This window comes from Marmota marmota, unplaced genomic scaffold (assembly GCF_001458135.2).
Source record: "Marmota marmota marmota unplaced genomic scaffold, marMar, whole genome shotgun sequence".
Lineage (NCBI taxonomy): Eukaryota > Metazoa > Chordata > Mammalia > Rodentia > Sciuridae > Marmota > Marmota marmota.
The window spans coordinates 1220544-1240161 of NW_025999842.1; the positions used below are offsets into that span (position 1 = coordinate 1220544).

The window sequence follows — 19618 nt, forward strand, 5'->3', positions numbered from 1 at the left end:
CCTTCCTTCCTTCCTTCCTATTTTAAAGACAAATTTTCGTAGATCTCTAAGTCTGGTAGGCATTAAGGCTGTAGTCATGCGGATTGCTATTGATTGTGATGTGTGAGCTTGCACTGATGCCCCTGGCAAAGAATGACCGCCTGCTTCTTTCCCACCAACAAAATCAGGACACAACCTTCGTTCTGGGGGTGGGGGGAAAGGAGGCCAGGCTGACCAGCAGATGCCCCCTACTGTCAATAGGAGCACACTCTACCGAAATCTGGCCACTTTGTTCAGGCGTGAAGTTTGCGCGGGGAATATGCCTGTCTATGGACTCCAGAGCTGCTCTAGTTCTGCCTTTTTGAACTTGGGAAAGATGATCCAGTAGTTTCCACCACATTCTCCTAACCCGGCAGGCTCGGTCTGCCGCTGTAATCACGAAGCGATAATGGCTCTATCAGCGGTCCCCTGGAGCTGCTCCTGCCACTGCGCGAATTCCTTCCAGACCTTGCTTCCCTCCACCAATGCGCACCGCACAGTCGTTTTTAAGGCGACAGAAATAAGTTGGAGCACTTAAATTTCATTCCTTAAATCCAGCCCTACTTCTTTTGCAATTGAGCGCCATCTAGCGGACATTATGTTTCATCGCACTTTGGGGGGGGGGGACGTCCACAAGAGACCCCAAAAGCCCTCAGTTCTGGCTGTCCCAGGTGAAGCCAGAATTCTATCCAAGCTGAGCTGAAATCTTGCCCTTGGACGGGATTCAAAAAAAAAAGGAGATGCTTCAATTTCTGTCCAAAATAGGAGTGAGATTTCGACAGTGCAATAGAAATTATAAAGATGAGGGAGGGAGGCGGTGAATTGTGCAGCCACTAGATTGTGGGGCAAAGGTGGGGCAATCTAGCAGCCCAGGAGAACCAACTAAGTTGCCAAAACCTGGACTGAAAGTCCCAGAGGCCTCGAAGACTATTTTCAACTCTGGCAAGCATGAGTGCACCTACAACCAGAAACAGGAGCTTTGAAAAAGACACTATCTTAGAGTGCCAGGGACTTATGATATACCTGCATTTATAAACTCCTTGATTACAAGGGCCATCTTTTTAACTTTAACTGTAAAATGCCTCAAAGCGTTTTCTGCAAGCAGGGAACATTCATTTAAGTGCTTTTTGATCACATGATGGACAGTTGAGAGAGTCAGCTAGTTGGGAATGCTTTTAAGAACCTTTGAAATGCACACAAAAGATGTTATATAAGCAAATCCAGAGCAGAAACTAGTACATAAAATGTACTTGCACCAGAAATCTTGGAATGATACAAATATTTCTGAGTCCTAGATAGAAACTCACTTATGTCAAGCATGTTCATTGCTGCCGTGCTTTAATCACTGTCACATTTGGAACCACTGTTGCATCAGACTGTACTTTCTATAAGAAACATTGTGCCTTCTGAAAGAGTGGTGGCAGATAGTGGCTGTGAGATTTTGGCTGCTTGGGAGAGCCTTTATTCAAAGGAAAGTATTTGTGAAAGTCTGATATGTCAACTGTTGAGAGTGGAGATGAAGATGTAGAGGGGACCTCCCACTCACCGTCCCTCCTCCAGGAAACCCCACATTTGAAAGCCACTAGAATGATGTAAAAAGTTAAATATTGTAAACAGAAAAATTTGAATCTTGGGTCATACTTACTAGCTCAAATAGGTTTCATTTTTCTCACTTATAAAAATGGTGTCTGAAACATCTGTATATATTTGGAAAACTGTTACAAATACCAATGAAGACACATGTTTAAGGTGTGCACCACAGTGATACATAATGGCTCTTGATATATATGACCTTTTTTTCTTATATAAATAATTGCCACTTTCACTCCTGGATAGCTATAAATTCAGGGTCATGACCCCTGGGAGACAATTCAGGGACAAGTCTTGAAATGGAATGACATGAATGCTCTGACTACAGTCAGATTCCATGTGGGATTCTAAGCACAATCTAGGACCTCTGGACACTGGGACAGACCTGGATCTTCCCACCTTCTGCTAACTAGCAGCTACTAACACATACAACTCACTAAAGCCAAGTAGCTTAGGCCACTGCTATGGAAAGAGTGTCACATGTGCTCTGCAGAAGAACTGTCCACATTGGTTAAGGACAGAAAAATCAAGTAATTTTGTCATCAAGCAATTAGAGTAAGCAATTGGATACACCAACATATACAAGGTGTCTATTAAGTATGGTTGTAGGCTTGTGGAAAAACTCCTCTATATAGGATGCCAACACACACACACACACACACACAAAACTACTAGGTAAAGAGGATTTAAGCAAATCCAGGACTAAAGCAATAACAGAACAATCAGTCTATAAATCAATCATGAGGACTTTACTTCATCACCTACACACATAATTTGATTATTATTTGAAAACATTGTCCTAGAAAATGCATCTAATGTTTTCCTTCTTAATCTATGGTTGCTCTCAAGTCTTCTTGTCCTCCTTCTTTCCAAGTAATGAGACCATTTTTGGACAGAGAATTTTTGGTTGTTGCTACAGAATGTATAGATAATGACAACGATGATAATGACGATGTTTAACCAAATTTATTTTGTACAAATGTCCAGAGATATGTTAAGGATGAGATAAACAGATGTATGGTATATCCGTGAATAATCCTATTATTCTAAGGAAAAATGTTTGGGGGATATGACAAAGAAAGAAAACAACAACACAGGGAAGCTTTGCATAGGAAAATTCTACTATTTAAACTTTCATTCATCATACAGCCCATCTTTCTCCTCTTCTATCTCATCTGCGGCTCCTTCTTTCTCAGAATCAGCCCAAATGTGGGTCTTTGCCTAAAATCCAAAGATGCATGTGTCATTTGAAAGATGACATGTGACTAAAGAAGTCAAAGGACTTTTTTTTTTTTTAAGGTAGTACAGAAAGAAACTGTGTGAGTTGCTTCTGTTTTGAGTCTAATTAACGGCAGTTGCCTCCATTTGCCATATTGGCAAGGGGTCCAACAGCTCCCCTATGGGGCTCTTTCCTTCCTGAAATCTCAGTCAGAAGACTCGAATACAAACAGGCATGACCTTAGCAATATTCCTATTCCCTGCATCGAAGCTTTCTCATCTTCAAGGAGCAAATTAGTCTAAAAGATCTCTAAAACGACTTCTGACTCTAAAATTCCACCTATCTAAAAATGTAAATTTTTATATATGGATAAAATAAAAATCAAAAATATTTAGCCAGTGTGAAATTCTTAGTGCTGAAAGTTTTGAAAGGCCAAGTTGATATTTGTTGAATGGATGAATGTTGTTTTAGTACCCAGGAAAGCATACCCAGCAAACAAAACCTAAGCTTGGTATTTCAAAGTCTCCTTCTCTATTGACTGGTCCTGAATAAATAACATGAGAAAATCGAGTAGTTTACAAACCGATTGCCTTCATTCTTCAAATATTCCTGATTCTGAGCCCCCAAATTTGGACAAATTTGTTGCTCCAACATTGCCTCACCATGTACTGTGCAATTTTACTGATGCATAGAGTATGCCTGACTGGGCTAAAAGAAATTATTGTAAAATAGAAACACTTATTTTCATGGGGAAACTCTTCTGGTTATCAGACCTTTGCTATTTCTCTTCAGAGGGCAAGAATTCATGCATTCGGTCAGCTTTCCAAGTTAAATATATTTCTCTAGTGCACCAAGGGAGAGAAATGGAACCGACATTCCCTCCTGGCCTCTGTTTTCAAGAATACAGCTCTGAGTCTAAGGTTGCTGACAGTTGTCATTTACTAATCCAGGCCCTGGACATAAATCAACTGGGTTGTCAATGTAAATCTGAGTTATTTCCTAACCAGTGACAAGGATTCCTGAACATGGCCAGTTCTCGGAATCACAAGGCAGAGAAAGCCAGATTACATTATCCAGGTATGGCTCTCCATAGGAACGTGGAAGCTGCAGAGAAACACAGTGTCACATAAAGACTTTTAGGAGTCTACCTTGTTGGGAGACCCAAAAATATGTTTTCAAGGAGCTTCTCTTGCCCAAACCCCTGGGCTGGTCAAACTAACCTCTTGCTTTAGGGTTTTCTGCCACAAGGAGATACTCGATGGGAAAGTGAGCAGAGGGATTCGTTTGAACACTTGTCCCCATCACCCTTAAAGTTTCTATGGTCTGTACATTTGGCTAAGTAGCTGACCACATTCTCTGCTTGAAGACTCACAATAGACATGAGCTTATAAATGACCCTAAGAGGTTTAAAAATAAAAAGAGAAAGGAATAGTGTTGGAGGGTGAAAGAGAGCAAGAGAAAGAAACCTTGTTATACTTATTTCATACAATATGTTTTTCTTGTTTACTGTTTTATTTATTTTTAATTGTTTTGAAATTGTGTCCCATCAAGCTGATCTTGAACTCCTGGGCTCAGATGATCCTCCAGAGTACCTGGGATCACAGATGTGTCCCAGTGCACCCTTACCTTTATCTCTGGTTGACACATGATAATTTTACTTATTTATGGGATACAATATGATATTTCAAAATATGCATACATTGTGTAATTGACCAAATGAGGTTAATTAACACATCTTCTGTCTTAAACATTTGTCATTTCTTTGTGATGAGAACACTCAAAATCCTCTTTTCTAGCTATTTTCAAAATATAAAATGCATGATTGCCAATCATAATAACCTTCCTATGCAATAAGTTCCTACTTAGAACTTATTCCTATCTAACTTTGTGCCCTGGGGCCCATCCCTTCCCATCATCTCCTCCACTTATTCTCTCCAGTTTTTGGTAACCATTATTCTATTGTCAGCATCAACAAGATCTACTGTTTTAGATTCCACATAGGAATAAGATCACACAGTATTTGTCTTTCTGCACTTAGTTTATTTCATTTAATGTCTATCAGGGTCATCCATGTTGTTGCAAGTGACGGGATTTCATCATTTTTATGACTGAATAATATTCCATTGTGTATGTATGTACCACAGCTTCTTAATTCATCCATTGATAGGCATTTATATTGGCACCACATCTTGGCTATTGTGAACAGTACTGCAATGAACATGAGAGTGCAAATGTCTCTTTAATATGCAGGCTTCATTTCCTTTGGATATATAACCACTAATGGGATTGCTAGATCATCTGGTAGGTCTATTTTTATTTTTTTGAGGAAACTTCATACCGTTTTCCATAATGGCTGTACTAATTTACATTCTCACCAACAGTCACACAGCATTTTTTAAAACTTATTTAGCCACCAAACCTCTTTTTAACATAAAGCTTATCAAATCCTGCTGAATTAGAGTTCCACAAATGTTCCCACTTGGGAAATATTGGCCCAGATGATTTCTCAAGTCATTCTAATTCTAAAAATTCTAAGTTGTATTTATAAATCTTCTAAAGCACAATTCTGAGCATACTCTTCCTTACTTAAAAATCATCTGTGACTCCCATCTGCCTGTGCAGTTCAAATTCCTGGGGGACATTAGAGTGGCAGTGGGGAAGTTGGCAGGTGGGGAGGGGGGGAGTCCAAATTCCTTAGTGTGCCTTTCAGAAATTGGCCTTAACAGGCATTTACCAATCTTAGTTCCCTTCCTTCCCATTCGTAAGGGATCTCTGCTCCTTCCTAACTGGGTTTTCCCTGCTCTCTCTTCAGATGTCTGTTCTTTCCTCATCTGTTTTCCTCTGCTCATACTTTTGTCTCCAGTGGGAACAATTTAGCCTGCCTTTGTACAACAAACACCACCCACTCTGAGGAGGAGAGGAAAAGGGGAAATAGTTGGGAATAGTAGGTCAAATTATAGTATTATATTGCGTACTTGTGTGGGCATATAACAGTAAATCCCACCATTGTTTACAGCCATAATGTACCAACAATTTTTAAAAATGAGAAAAACCTCAAATGTAACCTACTTTATTTATTTATTGTTATGATTTGGATGTGAGGTGTTTCCCAAAAGCTTCTGCATTGATTCAGGAATGTAAAATGACTGGATTGTGAGAGCTGTAATCTAATCAGTTCCTCCTAGTTTGAATGGACAGACTGGGTGGTAACCCTAGGTAGGTAGGGCATAATTGGAGGAGATGGATCACCCAGGTGGGCTTGTACCCTAGAAGAATATGTCTTCCCTGTGGCCCCTTCTTCCTCCCTATCTTTTTCTTTATTTCCCTCTCCCTCATCCATCTTTCTCTCCCTCCCTCCTTCCCTCCCTCCTTCCTCACCCCATCTGAGCAGCTTTCCTTCACTGGGCCCTTCCCCCGTGATGTGCTGCTCCACTTTGGGCCCAGAGTCAGCTGTCTATGGACTGAGATCTCTGAAACCAAGAGCCACAAATAAGCTTTTCTCCTCTAAATTGTTTTCATTGGGTATTTTGGTCACAGCAACATAAAAACTAAAATATTTACTGTAGTGAGGATTGAACCCAGGGCCTCACGCATGCCGAGCAAGCACTGAGTTACATACTTGAACTTTTTATTTTTGTTTTGACATAGTGTTCCACTAAATTCTCCAAGCTGGCCTTGAACTTTCCATCACCCTGCCTCAGCCTCCATAGTAGCTGGAATTACAGGTGTGCACCACCATGACTGCCTTGTGATCTACTTTAAATGCTCAGTCCAAAGCAATCCCCTCCAGGTTGATGGTCGGCTCCTTATATAGAATTAACTGTGTATATTACTAACCTCCCCTAGATATTTGAAAGAATGGTTTTATACACTGTTGCCTGTTCCCTATTTCCTTACACATAACAATGCTTATTAAAGAATAATCTGAGCTGGGGTTGTGGCTCAGAGGTAGAGTGCTCGCCTAGCATGTGTGAGGCACTGGGTTCGATCCTCAGCACCACATAAAAATAAAACAAAGATATGTGTCCACCTTAACTAAAAAATAAATACTTTTAAAAAAAGAATAATCTGAAGACAAAAGGCTGCTGCAATTAAACAGAAAATCCTTCCAGGGCAGAAAAAACAGTGATCTAACAACTTGTGCTGGCTCTGCCACCAGCACGTGGGGACTCTGGCCATTTGCTTCTTCTCAGAGCTCAATGTCTTTAGCTCCATAAAAATAAGGGAAGGCTTACAGAAGCCACTGGCCTCTCAGAGCTAAATATTCTAATATTATAAATATTAGATTTATAATCCACTTTCCAATGAAATTTGTTTTAATAAGGCCTCCAGATGATTCTGATGCACTCTAAAAAGTCTGTACATAATTATAGTTGGAACTAAATATATTATCACCTGTGTCTATAAATTCATTTTTCAAAGCACAAACTATGGTTCTTTTTGCCCAGTCTGTTACCAATACTATATGACCCACTCCGAAATAAGATGATAGTAAATATATTTGATTTTTTGCCTTTAACTGCTGCCAGCTCCACACTTAGGCATCATACATTCATCAAATTCTGTTCCATCTCTTACAGCTGATCAAACAGATCCTTGCAAATTCCTGGCCTGTGATGAATTTTCCCAGTGCATAAAGAATGAATGGACGGAGGAAGTGGAGTGCCGGTGCAGACCAGGATACGAGAGCCAGGGGGAACTGGACGCAGACCTCTGTGCCCCTGGAGAGGAATGCAAGGCCCTTCAGAGAAAGGGAGCCCCATGCAGGTAAGTCAAGCACACAAATGTGACAGACCTACAACCTAAGTACACAAATGTCATTATTTATGCTTCTGAAAACCCTAACAGAATAAATTCATATGATGCTTTAGACCCGTGGTTCTCAAATTTCAGTAAGCATCAGAATCACCCAGAGGAAGCCTTATGGAAATACACATTGCTGGCCCTGCTCTGTTGTAAAAACAGCACTAGGTCTGTGTAGGCCGGGAGATTGATGCTGCTGTCCAGGGATGACTTTGAGAGCCCTGCTCTAGGCTTAGCTTTCAGATAAAATTCTTGGTTTACTGCCTTAATTAGTGCATGTTTCTGTAAAACTTGGGTGTTTTCCTTGTTTGAAAGCATAATAGCTTTTATCATAAGAAAGCTGGGAAATATAAAAATCTATGAGAAAGATGATAAATATCCTGTGTAATTTATCACATTAACTGCTGATTATCTTTTGGTGTCCATATTGATATAAAATGGGTTTATACAGAATTTTTTAAAGCAAAATAGAATCAGACTGGCTTCTTGTTTTGTAGTCAGTTTTTTTTTTTTTTAACCTAAAACATTTCCTCCTGCTATTACTTTCTTTAGCACATTTTTAATTATTATAGTAGTCCAATCTCTAGAAGTGTTTAAGATAGGTTTACTCCTTCATTCACAGACAGAAAGTACTAGAGAAGCCCCTTGGAAGGTAGGAAAGGAGGTGACATATAATGGGCTTAGCTTTCTATGTACAAACCAGACCTCAGGGTGTAGGTGGACTTGGGAACAAGCAGGGAGCATTAAGGTGGGTCCAATTCTTCTCAAGTCCCGTGACACCCAGACAAGGCTGCAGACTATGTTTCAGAGGGCTTCTGCAGGAGTCTGTCTCTGGACCACTTCTGAGAGTGCTGCCAGCCCTTCCCATCAACACCTGAGCATCTACTCAGTGATGATCACCTGGACCCTCATCACTATCAGGTCACCTGAGGTTTTTTCTTTGTTGCTTTTACTTGCTCACTCTAGAGGCCACAGTCCTAATTTCCCACCACGAGAACTCGTGGCCATCTACTTCCAAAACTCAAGAAACCACAACAATTTAGCCTTTTCCTTGATAAAAACATATTCTGTTCCTTTAGAGTATTAACATTTTAAAGACAAATACCCAATAGAGGTTGGTTAAGAAGCAATGTTCTGAAGTCAGATTGTGGTTAAAGTTTCAGTTTAGCAAATTTAATAATCAAGTGACCTTGGACAAATTACTTCTCTAAAGCACAACTTCCTCATTGGGTAAGGAGACAACTCCACCTACTGGGTTGCTGCAAGAGGTTTATGAAATGATCTTTGTAAAATACTTTTACCAAGAACATAAAGCACAGAGCATTCACTCAGAGAAGTACATGATGATTCTGTGACTTTTCTCCAAGTTAATCACAGTCAAAACCCCAGTGAGATTCCTCATGGAATTTGACATTCTGGTTCTAAATTTCCTCTAAAAATGAAAATGTACAAGAGAAAATCTTGAGTACAGTGATGGGTAGTTTCTGTGCAAGATAGCAAAACACATAAAATCATATTTAGACATGATAGACATAGAAATAGATAAAAGAACAAATATAACAGCCATAGACACACTTATACAATAGGGGATTTATAAAAAACGTGTCCACTGGTCAATAAGGGTTCAAGTATGATTTGTCCTTCCATTTATAAAATTGTGCCTTATCACAGAAGATCAATTCCACAACAAAGATCCAAGTTCAAGATCAAAACTAGGAAAATATTTTTTAAATATAATAATCTATAATCCTGGATTAAAAAAGACTATCCTAACATGACACCAATCCCAGAAAACTTAAGAAAAGGAATTCTATAGGGAAAAAGTGTTATAAATGAAAGTATCAAACAATGAGATCGAAAAAAAATATATACAACCAACATTTTAGACAAAGTTAAACATCCATAATAAGAAGTGATAGTACATATCAATAAAAGACAAACATCCAAATGTTAGAATGAGCAAAGAAGATAGAGGAACAATTCATAGAATAACTTCAAATGATCAATGAAATATAGAAAATGCTCAATCTCACTATAATCATGGAAATCCAAAAATAATAAAGAGATATCTTTTGTTAGAAAGTGGATAATACACAATGTGGATAACAAGGGGTGGGAGTACTGGCTCTATCAAGCCTTGCTAGTGGATGTGTAAATTGGAAAAGCTTTTTTTTTAAAAAAAAAAGAGTTTTCCAGTAGCCTCCATGAAACTTTGAATCTGACTCAGTTACTCTACTTTTAGATAATTATTCCTAAAAGTATACTTGCACCTGTGCACGGAGATATGTATACAGAAATGTTCACAATAATATTCCTTTGATTTTTTTTTAATTTTATAATTGATTTTTTAAAATAAATGACAGTGGAATGCATTACGATTCTTAATGCAAATATACACCACAATTTTTTATACCTCTGCTTGTATATAAAGTGTGTTCACACCAATTCATGTCTTCCTACATGTACTTTGGATAATGATGTCCATCACATTCCACCATCATTGCTAACCCATGCCCCCTCCTTTCCCCTTCCACGCCTCTCCCCTGTCTAGAGATCGTCTATTCCTCCCATGCTCCTCCTCCCTACCCCACTATGAATCAGCCTCCTTATATCAGAGAAAACATTCAGCATTTGGTTTTTGGGGATTGGCTAACTGCACTTAGCATTATCTTCTCCAACGCCATCTATTTACCTGCAAATGCCATGATTTTATTCTCTTTTATTGCTGAGTAATATTCCATTGTGTATATATACCATATCTTTCTTTATCCATTCATCTACTGAAGGGCATCTAGGTTGCTTCCACAGTTTAGCTATTTATTGTGAATTGTGCTGCTATAAACATTGATGTGGCTGTGTCTCTGTAATATGCTGTTTTTGAGTCCTTTGAGTATAGACCGAGGAGAGGGATAGCTGGGTCAAATGGTGGTTTCATTCCCAGTTTTGCAAGGAATCTCCATACTGCTTTCCATATTGGCTGCATCAATTTGCAGTCCCACGAGCAATGTGTGAGTGTGCCTTTTCCCTACATCCTTGCCAACACTTGTTGTTTGTCTGCCATTCTGACTGCAGTGAAATGATATCTTAGAGTAGGTTTGATTTGCATTTCTCTAATTACTAGAGATGATGAACATTTTTTCATATATTTGTTGATCGATTGTATATCCTCTTCTGAGAAGTGTCTGTTCAGGTCCTTGGCCCATTTATTGATTGGGTTATTTGTTTTTTTTAGTGCTAAGCTTTTTGAGTTCTTTATATACCCTACAGATTAGTGCTCTATTTGATGTGTGAGGGATAAAAATTTGCTCCCAAGATGTAGGCTCTGTTCACCTCATTGATTGTTTCTTTTTCTAAGAAGAAACTTCTTAGTTTGAATCCATCCCATTTATTGATTCTTGTTTTTTTTTTCCTTTGAATTTTGAAATAATTATATGGTCCTCAATAAGGGAGAAGTGGTCTGAGGTGTCACTTAGTGGTAAAGCACTTGCCTAGCCTATATAAGGCCCTGGATTTGATCCCCAGCACCACAAAAAAGGGGATGGGGATGGTTAACCTAGAGTGTAATTACTCACTATTAAAAACTGCAGCTAAGGGTAATGATATATACATACTCAAAAAATGCAAGATACTTCATTACATTAAGAAGCAAATTTCAGAATAGAATATATCACAATTTATTTATTCATTCACTTATGGAGAGGCCTCTTGGTTGCTCATAAGTTATGGCAATTACAAATAAAGTTGCCTTAAGTATCCACATGCAAGTTTTTATATGGACATAAGTTTTGAAATCATTTGGGTAAACACAAGAAAAGAAACTGTGGGATTATTTTTATTTTTAAAAAATTATTTATGCTGGTTTTAATTATATAGGACAGTAGAATTTATTTTGACATATCATACTTACATGGATTATAACTTCCAATTCTTGTAGTTGTACATGATATGGAGTTACACTGGTTATATATTCATATATGAACATAGGAAAATTATCTTATTCTCATTCTATTGTCTTTCATATTCCCATCCCCCTTACCTTCATTCCCCTTTGTCTACTCCTGTATAGGTAGTAAATTAATACAAAACTATACACTTTTAAGCATATTAGGTTCAATCATATGGCATTGCCATTTTGTCAGTTACAAATCTTCAAATACCAGCAATTTTATATGATTCAATCTATGTGTTAATAAACACACAGAAAAAAGTGTGGAGTGATAGATTCTTTCTAGTTAACAATGGAAAGAAATGGAATTGGAGTCCAGCTTTCTTAATAATGAGGATATGTTAATTTATTGCTTGTATAATTATAGCAGCACAATTCACAATAGCTAAACTGTGGAACCAATCTAGATGCCCTTCAGTAGATGAATGGATAAAGAAAGATGTGGTATATATACACAATGGAATATTACTCAGCAATAAAAGAGAATAAAATCACGGCATTTGCAGGTAAATGGATGGCATTGGAGAAGATAATGCTAAGTGCAGTTAGCCAATCCCCAAAAAAACAAATGCCAAATGTTTTCTCTGATATAAGGAGGCTGATTCATAGTTGGGTAGGGAGGGGGAACATGAGAGGAATAGATGAACTCTAGATAGAGCAGAGGGGTGGGAGGGGAAGGGAGGGGGCATGGATTAGAAATGATGGTGGAATGTGATAGACATTATTATCCAAAGTACAGGTATGAAGACACAAATTGGTGTGAATATACTTTGTATATAAGCAGAGATATGAAAAATTGTGTTGTATATGTGTAATAAGAATTGTAATGCATTCCACTGTCATATATAAATTTAAAAATTGATAAAATAAAATGTAACCATTAAAAAAAGGAGTGCCAATGAATGAGGCCCAAATAGGGTGATGATGAGGAGGAGGGTTGTCTTTTATGAATAGTGATATATTCAGTTTTTATTTTAACTATTCCCATTGGTGGTTTCAAATGGATGTACAGTTTTTAATTTTAAACATTCCTCTTTCTTGAGCAAGAAAGATCACTTTAGTTCTAGGTTGCTATAAACAAGACCAATAAAGCAAGGTATAAGATGATCTAGAAATAATAGCTCTCACCCAGGTTGGTGTTGTTCTGCTTTTTTCATTTGTGCTGGTCTCCGGGGGATAATATGGACTTGAGCTATTCAAATATACAAGAATACTGATGCTTCTTAGACTAACATAACAAGAGTTTTTGAGCACCATGTGCCAGTCACCATGCTGGATGCTAGGCAATGGATGGGGTGGGGGAGAAAGATGCTTAATTTATCTTCAGGGAAAAGAGATAAATTCCCACATGACCCTAATCCTGCACTTTTCCACTCCCTGATTAAATATGCTTTTCCAAATGTTAAATGTTTAGCCCTGATATCCTCAGAACTAGGACAGGCCTCTGTTGCCCCCATGAGCTCCTTCAGTGAAGAGAAACCAGACACTCTTGGTGCTCTGAGGGTCCCTCTGGATCCCTGAGATTTGCTCCCCTCCCATCTATTATTTTAGTTTCTCACAAGATACCATCACTTATGTGAGTGAACATTTATTTATAAGATCAGCTGACAAGTTAAGACCTCATCAGTCATGGATTAGACAAGAATTAAAACTAGAGGCTTTAAAATTAGACTCAAGTTCAACTTAGAACTCTGCCCCTAACTAGGTATGACACTGAGACACATTTCCCCTCTTTAAGCTTCAACGTGTTCTTCTATGTAATTGGGATAATAGGAATTAATTCATGGGTTTAGGTAAGGAATAAAGTGTTAGCGGAGCTGGTCCTGTCAACAAAGGGCTATCCTGTAAGGAGACACTGTGATTCCCTACCTGGAACTTAAAAGCAGATCCATTAGAACCCTAATTGTTGTAACTGTGAAAACAGCATTCTCTGAAGAACTGTAAACTTGGCTTCATTTTTGTTATTCTCCCTGAAAGTGAGGAGATAGGAAAATGATATTGAGGGCAAGTGCCTTGCCAAGAAGACTAGTTCATTGATTGACACAAAGAACAGTTCCAGTTAGTTGTCATTCTACTGCAGAGTCATTGTCATTCATTACATTTTCACCTTTATTTTTCCTCTACTTTTTTCCCTCCATTCAATATTTATGACCATACTCTGCACATTTTTCATTTCCCTCAATTTCAAGTGTTCTATATATAGATTCTGTTATGCTAGGAACTTTCTTGACAAAATTCTCCCAAGAATAAACAAAAACTTGTATTATTCCTTTTTTGGCCTAATGAGTTTGACTCTTATTTATCACAATTATCATTACATATATACAGAAAATGCAAATTTAGATCTAACAGAGTAAATTATTTATGACTTCCTCCCTAGATCTAAAAATTCTCACTTTTGTCCTGTAATTTAATAGGCCTATTCTGTTTTATGACATTACTTATAATAATAAAATTTGTTTCCAAATATAAGGGCCGGCATAAGTAAATGCTAATACAAAGAGATATTTATGCGGAGGTTTTAATAACACTAAAGCACTTGTTGTAACTGCAGCAAGGCCACAGTTTCATTCACATGCTGGACTTCAGATGTGGGGGTGGAGGAAGGAGGTCTGTTTGTTACTAACTTCCTTTTTAGTCCTTTCTTATTGGATAGTGAAGAAATTGGGGGAAAGGGAGGAGAGGGTCACAGTTAAATATAGTTCAACCTTGTTTTTAAAACTTTATCTGATTAAAAATTTGAGCAATCATTTATGCACCTTAGTTTCCTTGGAATATACTGTGAGGTGTAGCTCTCCTGGTCTCAAGAGGTCCTTTGAAAAGCTTCTAGTCCCATTTACCCCTCATTTGAAATGTCTTGGTTCTGATACCAAGTATCTGCCAGTTTCCTGCTATTCTTAGAGCTTCCATATCTCCCAACCAGGGCAAATAGAACTAAAAATACTGCCTTCTCTAGTGGGAGGGGAGAACAAGGAATTTGTTACTCAAACCTCCTTAAACTACTCCTCCCTACTGCCTTCTTTCCATTCAGAATTGAGACTGAAATAGGATATTCCCTCCTTTTCCTTTTCTCAAAAATTTTAATGGACAGAATGGTGTGAGAAATAAAACAATTAACTGATAAGGGAAGCTATATAGGAAAATATCCCACAAAAATTAGGCCCATTTTCTAACATAAAGAGGAAAAATACAATGTGCAAAAAAAGTGTATACACTATCAACAGAAATTATATAATATACGTCTGTAAATATAGGTGTATTATAAAATAAAGCTGTCTTACTTATTTATAAAACTTATTTTTACTTTTATGAACAAAAATGAGTTGTTTTCCAGCAACCACAATTTAGAACTTGAGAAATAACTCCAGTATTTTTAAGATTTATCTTCTCCTCTTTCCCATGAGTGTCCTTCAATCCTTCTGAGACCACTGCTTAATAAAGAATTAAGGCAAAACTCAAGGGGCATGCAGAACTCATACTTCCTCCAATCCTAATGGAAGACATCTGTGAAAATATGCTCTTTTTTCCCACTTGTCATAATTTTAGAACTGAACAATATAAAGCTGTAGTTAATATTGATGTTAATAAAAGTCCAGGAAACAGGATATCATATTTTTGCTTTCTTTTGCAGGTTACCAGATCACTCTAAAAATCAAGCATATGAAACTAGTATTAAAAAGTTCCAACATCGGCAAAATTATAAGGTAAAACCATACTTTCTTTTACATGTTGGTTTTAATCACTGAAATTGAATTTTGAAGGGAATTTAAAACATTTCTATACCTGACTCTTGTTTTTAAAAAAATAGGGATAAGTAGTGCACTTTCCTTTGTTAGGCTTTTTAATTTAGTATTTTAAGGTGGTAAAATGATGTTTCCTGGTGCATGAAGTATGGAGAAAACTGAAATGTGTACATAAAAATAATAAAATAACAGAAACAATCCAAATATTTTATAATGTTCACAGTCTTGTAAAAATATGTATGTAGGTAATCAATTGTGTTTCAACAAAACTGAAATTTTCATAATAATAATTAATATTCCTGGCACTGAATAATTTCACATAAATCATTTTAAAACTTTTGCTTTTGATCTCAAATAATAATCATCTAAAGCAAAAGTATGTAGAAAATATGTAAAAGAAACATTTGTGAACAATGAACAACTTCCAAAATTACTCAGATCAATGTTTTTTCTAGTATCCTGGATGTGTCTTTATAAATACCCACTCAATCAAGTTATTTTATTAGTTTTATTTTATAAAAGGAAATAAGTTATCTACAGTTTATATATAGCCCACATAAAGCTGTAGAGTTTTTAAGTAATTTGGGGGAATTAACATTGGATGTATAAAAAAAATTTGCCAATATGATACGTGAAAATAAACAAACATTGGATGTTTTTCACCTAAAATTACCTATTTTCAAAAATTATACTGAGTCTTTGATAGTTAACAAGGTCCACTCAGGTTACCTGAGATCTATGGTGCTAGATGAGAAGAAATGTATCAAAATTTGCACTTGAAAAAGTTACCAGTCAATATACAATGAAGATAACTGAGACAATCACACCAAATGTGCTCATAATTTTATGTATGCAAATGCACACTGGAAATCATATGTGCCATTCTAATTTCTTAGAACCAAAAAAAAAAAAGAAAAGAAAAAGAATTGGAGAAACAGAAAAAAGTTTAGGTGAGTGCCATAAAATCATGATTGGACACAAGGATCTGATATTGACAAAATATTGAAGATGAAGCACAAACACCAATTAAGTCTGCAAATACCAAATACTTAATGGCCATATATCAGAAAAATAAAGTTGTCAGGGAAAAAGAGAAAGTGATTTTTCACACCAGGAAGTCAACTTAAAGAACTAACTCCATCAGGGTCCAGAGAGGTAGCTCAATGGTAGTGTGCTTGTTTAGCATGTATGAATCCCTTGGTTTTATCCCCAGCATTGCCCCCAAAAGAACTAACTGCATCTTACTTCAGACAATAATAACAAACATTAAGTATCAATGCTGATTATCTGGGGATATATAAATTGCTGTGTTGAGGCAGGTTCAAATGACACATTTGTATCCCATAAGGAAGTGTTGTAATTAAATGACATCACTGTAGTTGAAAGGGAACATGGTGAATTTTATGTATAGATTATTTGCCATCCCCTGCTCCAACAGATGGATGATCTAAATAGGGTTAAGAAAAGATGGGATGCATTCCCAGTAGGTTATAAAATTGAGAATATTCGGAGGGTATCTCCAAACTTTCAGAGAAGATATTCTAAATGGCAAGCACATCCTCTCATTCACCCATGGAGGTAATAATAGAATGAACATTTCTTGGATGGTCTTCCATAAGCTCTTAAAACCATTTCTCTTCTAGGGAACCAAGGAAAGAAATTCTGACTTACTGGATGTAGGACTTGAAGAATTTAACCATCAAGATTTGGAAGAAAATTAAAAACTGAAAATGTACAAATTATCATTTAAGCTATCTCAAGAGAGTTGATTTGCCTTCTCAAGAAAACTGTGTCCACTCCATCAATATTCTGAAAACAGAGGCAGGTAGAGTCACTGGTCATCAGAATCCAGGCACAGAGTCAACACTGAGAACCAGCACACACTATGTTTCAAGTATAGAAGTCATGCACTTGATGACTAGCAAATCCTAAAAAGCACTTTTTATTAAAACCCAAAACACAATCAGTAAAACATATTTTGACCATCTTGGATGATAGTCAAGGTAATAGTAAACCAGGTTTACTTCTAGCTACCTTTAAAATATTACCCAAAGACCATTTGCAACTTCTTGTTTTGGGGATTGAACATTATATCAGGAAATAAGCACTTTATATTTTATAATGTACATTTAAAAGATGATCATTTGTGCAAGGATACAGGTCTAACTGCATGAATGTATGCAGAATGTAAGTGATGAGTGTATCTCTGCTCCACACAATATCTGATATACATTTGTCTTCAACACTTAGACACTAGTATTATATACACAATTGCCGATTACACAATAGATTGTTTTATTCCCCAAAATTTCTAAATTGTTATTTTTAAAAAAGGCAAATTGAGGTTCAGATAGATCAATCATGGGAAGATCTTGTTACTACACAAAGTGATTTTAAAGGAAGACACCATACTGGTAAGAGGTGGGAGGCGAAGTTGTTCTATCTGACCTAATTCCTGTTTTCCAACAGATGTATAATATACTTCTCCCTACACTAATTTTGGTGTGGGTTTACCTAAATGTAATCCAGTTCAGTTTCAATGTTTCAAATTTATTCCTCTACATTTTTCAAAAATCCCATTATCAAATATATTTGCTGCAATTCTTAATTTTAAAAAAATGTGACAAGTACTATATTCATAGATTTATAATAAAATGTATGTTTTACTAGCTACTCCCCATGGATTTTCTTTGTGGATTTGATAAAATATTTTAAGCAAGATATTTTAAGGCTCCCAAAAGACAGTAAACACTGATAGCAACATCTAACAGTAAGTTATCAAAATAAAGGCGGTATCCTAATAATGGAGGTGATCTTGTTGGAAGACATATTCTCCCATGAAAAAGTGATACAATCCTTTGAAAAGTTGTTCCTAGAGCTGGCAAATACACACCTCTCATTCTGATTCCCAACCTCAATCCTCCCCCAAAGTGAAGATCTATATCAACTTGCATAGGGAATATAGTTTTTAATGGAGAAATAGAATTAGGTAAATACTCTATATTTCATGAGGAGGATGGGTGCTCTTTTATGGTAAATGCCTCTTACTCTTTGAATCACCTATCTTATGGATGAAGTAAGACAATTTCCCTCCACTCTCAGAAGACCCACCAGGACCATGATAGGTTCCTGGTGAGAGATAAGGAGTAGGCTGTATAGACCAGCTCTATTCAAAGCCTTAGGGAGAAAGAGTCTTCTTTGGGTCTCCACAGTTTTTAATCTTCTTTGGGTCTCCTCAGTTTTTAAATTTCTGTCTTCTCACAGAATATTAAGGGCCTAAAGAAAGGTAGCCAACATTTGGTTTGCTTCCAATCTGGCCAAATGGGGAGCAGTGGCTCATACACTGTACTGCCTATTCTCTGGATGGAGATTGCAATAGGAATTCAGGACCAAAGTTCAAAAGTTTCAATCCCGTTTAGTCCCAAGCCTCTGAATGAGCTTCAGGATTCCAAACTTTTTCAACTTCTCCCATTTGAGACACAGACAACAATTCCAACATTTACCACTATTTATGACAACCTATTAAAAAAAAAACAACATTCAAGAAGAAGTTGTATATAGAAAGCATTTATTTGTATTTCTAGTACATCAGTACTTTAGAAAGTGTTAAGACACACATTTTCATAAAATGAGAAAAATTAGGTAACAGTTGTAAATTGACAAATTTTCAACCATGAAAAGTGGCCAGTTAATAAGCCTATTTATAGTTTGAAAGTGAGATTCTGCATTGGTACAAATTAGGATTAAAGGTTTTCCTTTTGAATGTGCATTACCCCTAAAAAATTTCAAAAACAACCAAACTTACTTCATTTATTAGGTTAGTAAAGGGGAAAAAGTACACCATTTGAACTAAAGTTAATTGTATTCAAAGATGTAGTTCTGATACATGAAGGCTCTACATCTCAAAATATCTCCCCTTTATCCTTCCATGAGGGTCATGAACAGAATGCTAATTTGCTGCTTGGCCACCTGCAGTGTGGTAGCGCCATTCTCCTGTGCTAAGAATTGGAACACCAGGTGTATTCTGATCCAAGTTTAATGACCATAGGTTCTACTCTTCAGTTACACACAATTCATCCTAAATTTAGCAAAGACACAGGAATGCTCTGTTGCTTAAAATGTACATACAGTGTGCAACACCATATTACCTTTCCCTCTCTTGACCACTGCCCTTTCTCTTTCCTTATTGTTACAACTGTTCTCCCAACTCACCCAACTAGTCCTCATTCTCATTATTAGATACCCTCTGCCCTCCCCTCCCTCATTAGTGTATCTTCTGGGAGAGGTTAAAACTCTCAA

The 19618-nt window shown here is 36.9% G+C and overlaps 1 protein-coding gene across 2 annotated transcripts in view; it reads left to right on the plus strand.

The window, feature by feature from the left end:
* Positions 1-18161, plus strand: part of Impg1 (interphotoreceptor matrix proteoglycan 1) — a 140661-nt gene extending 122500 nt beyond the window's left edge. For both annotated transcript variants that reach the window (XM_015496940.2, XM_048800042.1), the window contains 3 exons: positions 7408-7594; positions 15208-15280; positions 16963-18161. In XM_015496940.2, coding sequence (XP_015352426.1) covers positions 7408-7594; positions 15208-15280; positions 16963-17040 — 338 coding nt within the window. In that variant the 3' untranslated portion in view covers positions 17041-18161. The remainder of the gene's footprint in view (positions 1-7407; positions 7595-15207; positions 15281-16962) is intronic.
* The last annotated feature ends 1457 nt before the right edge of the window (positions 18162-19618 follow it).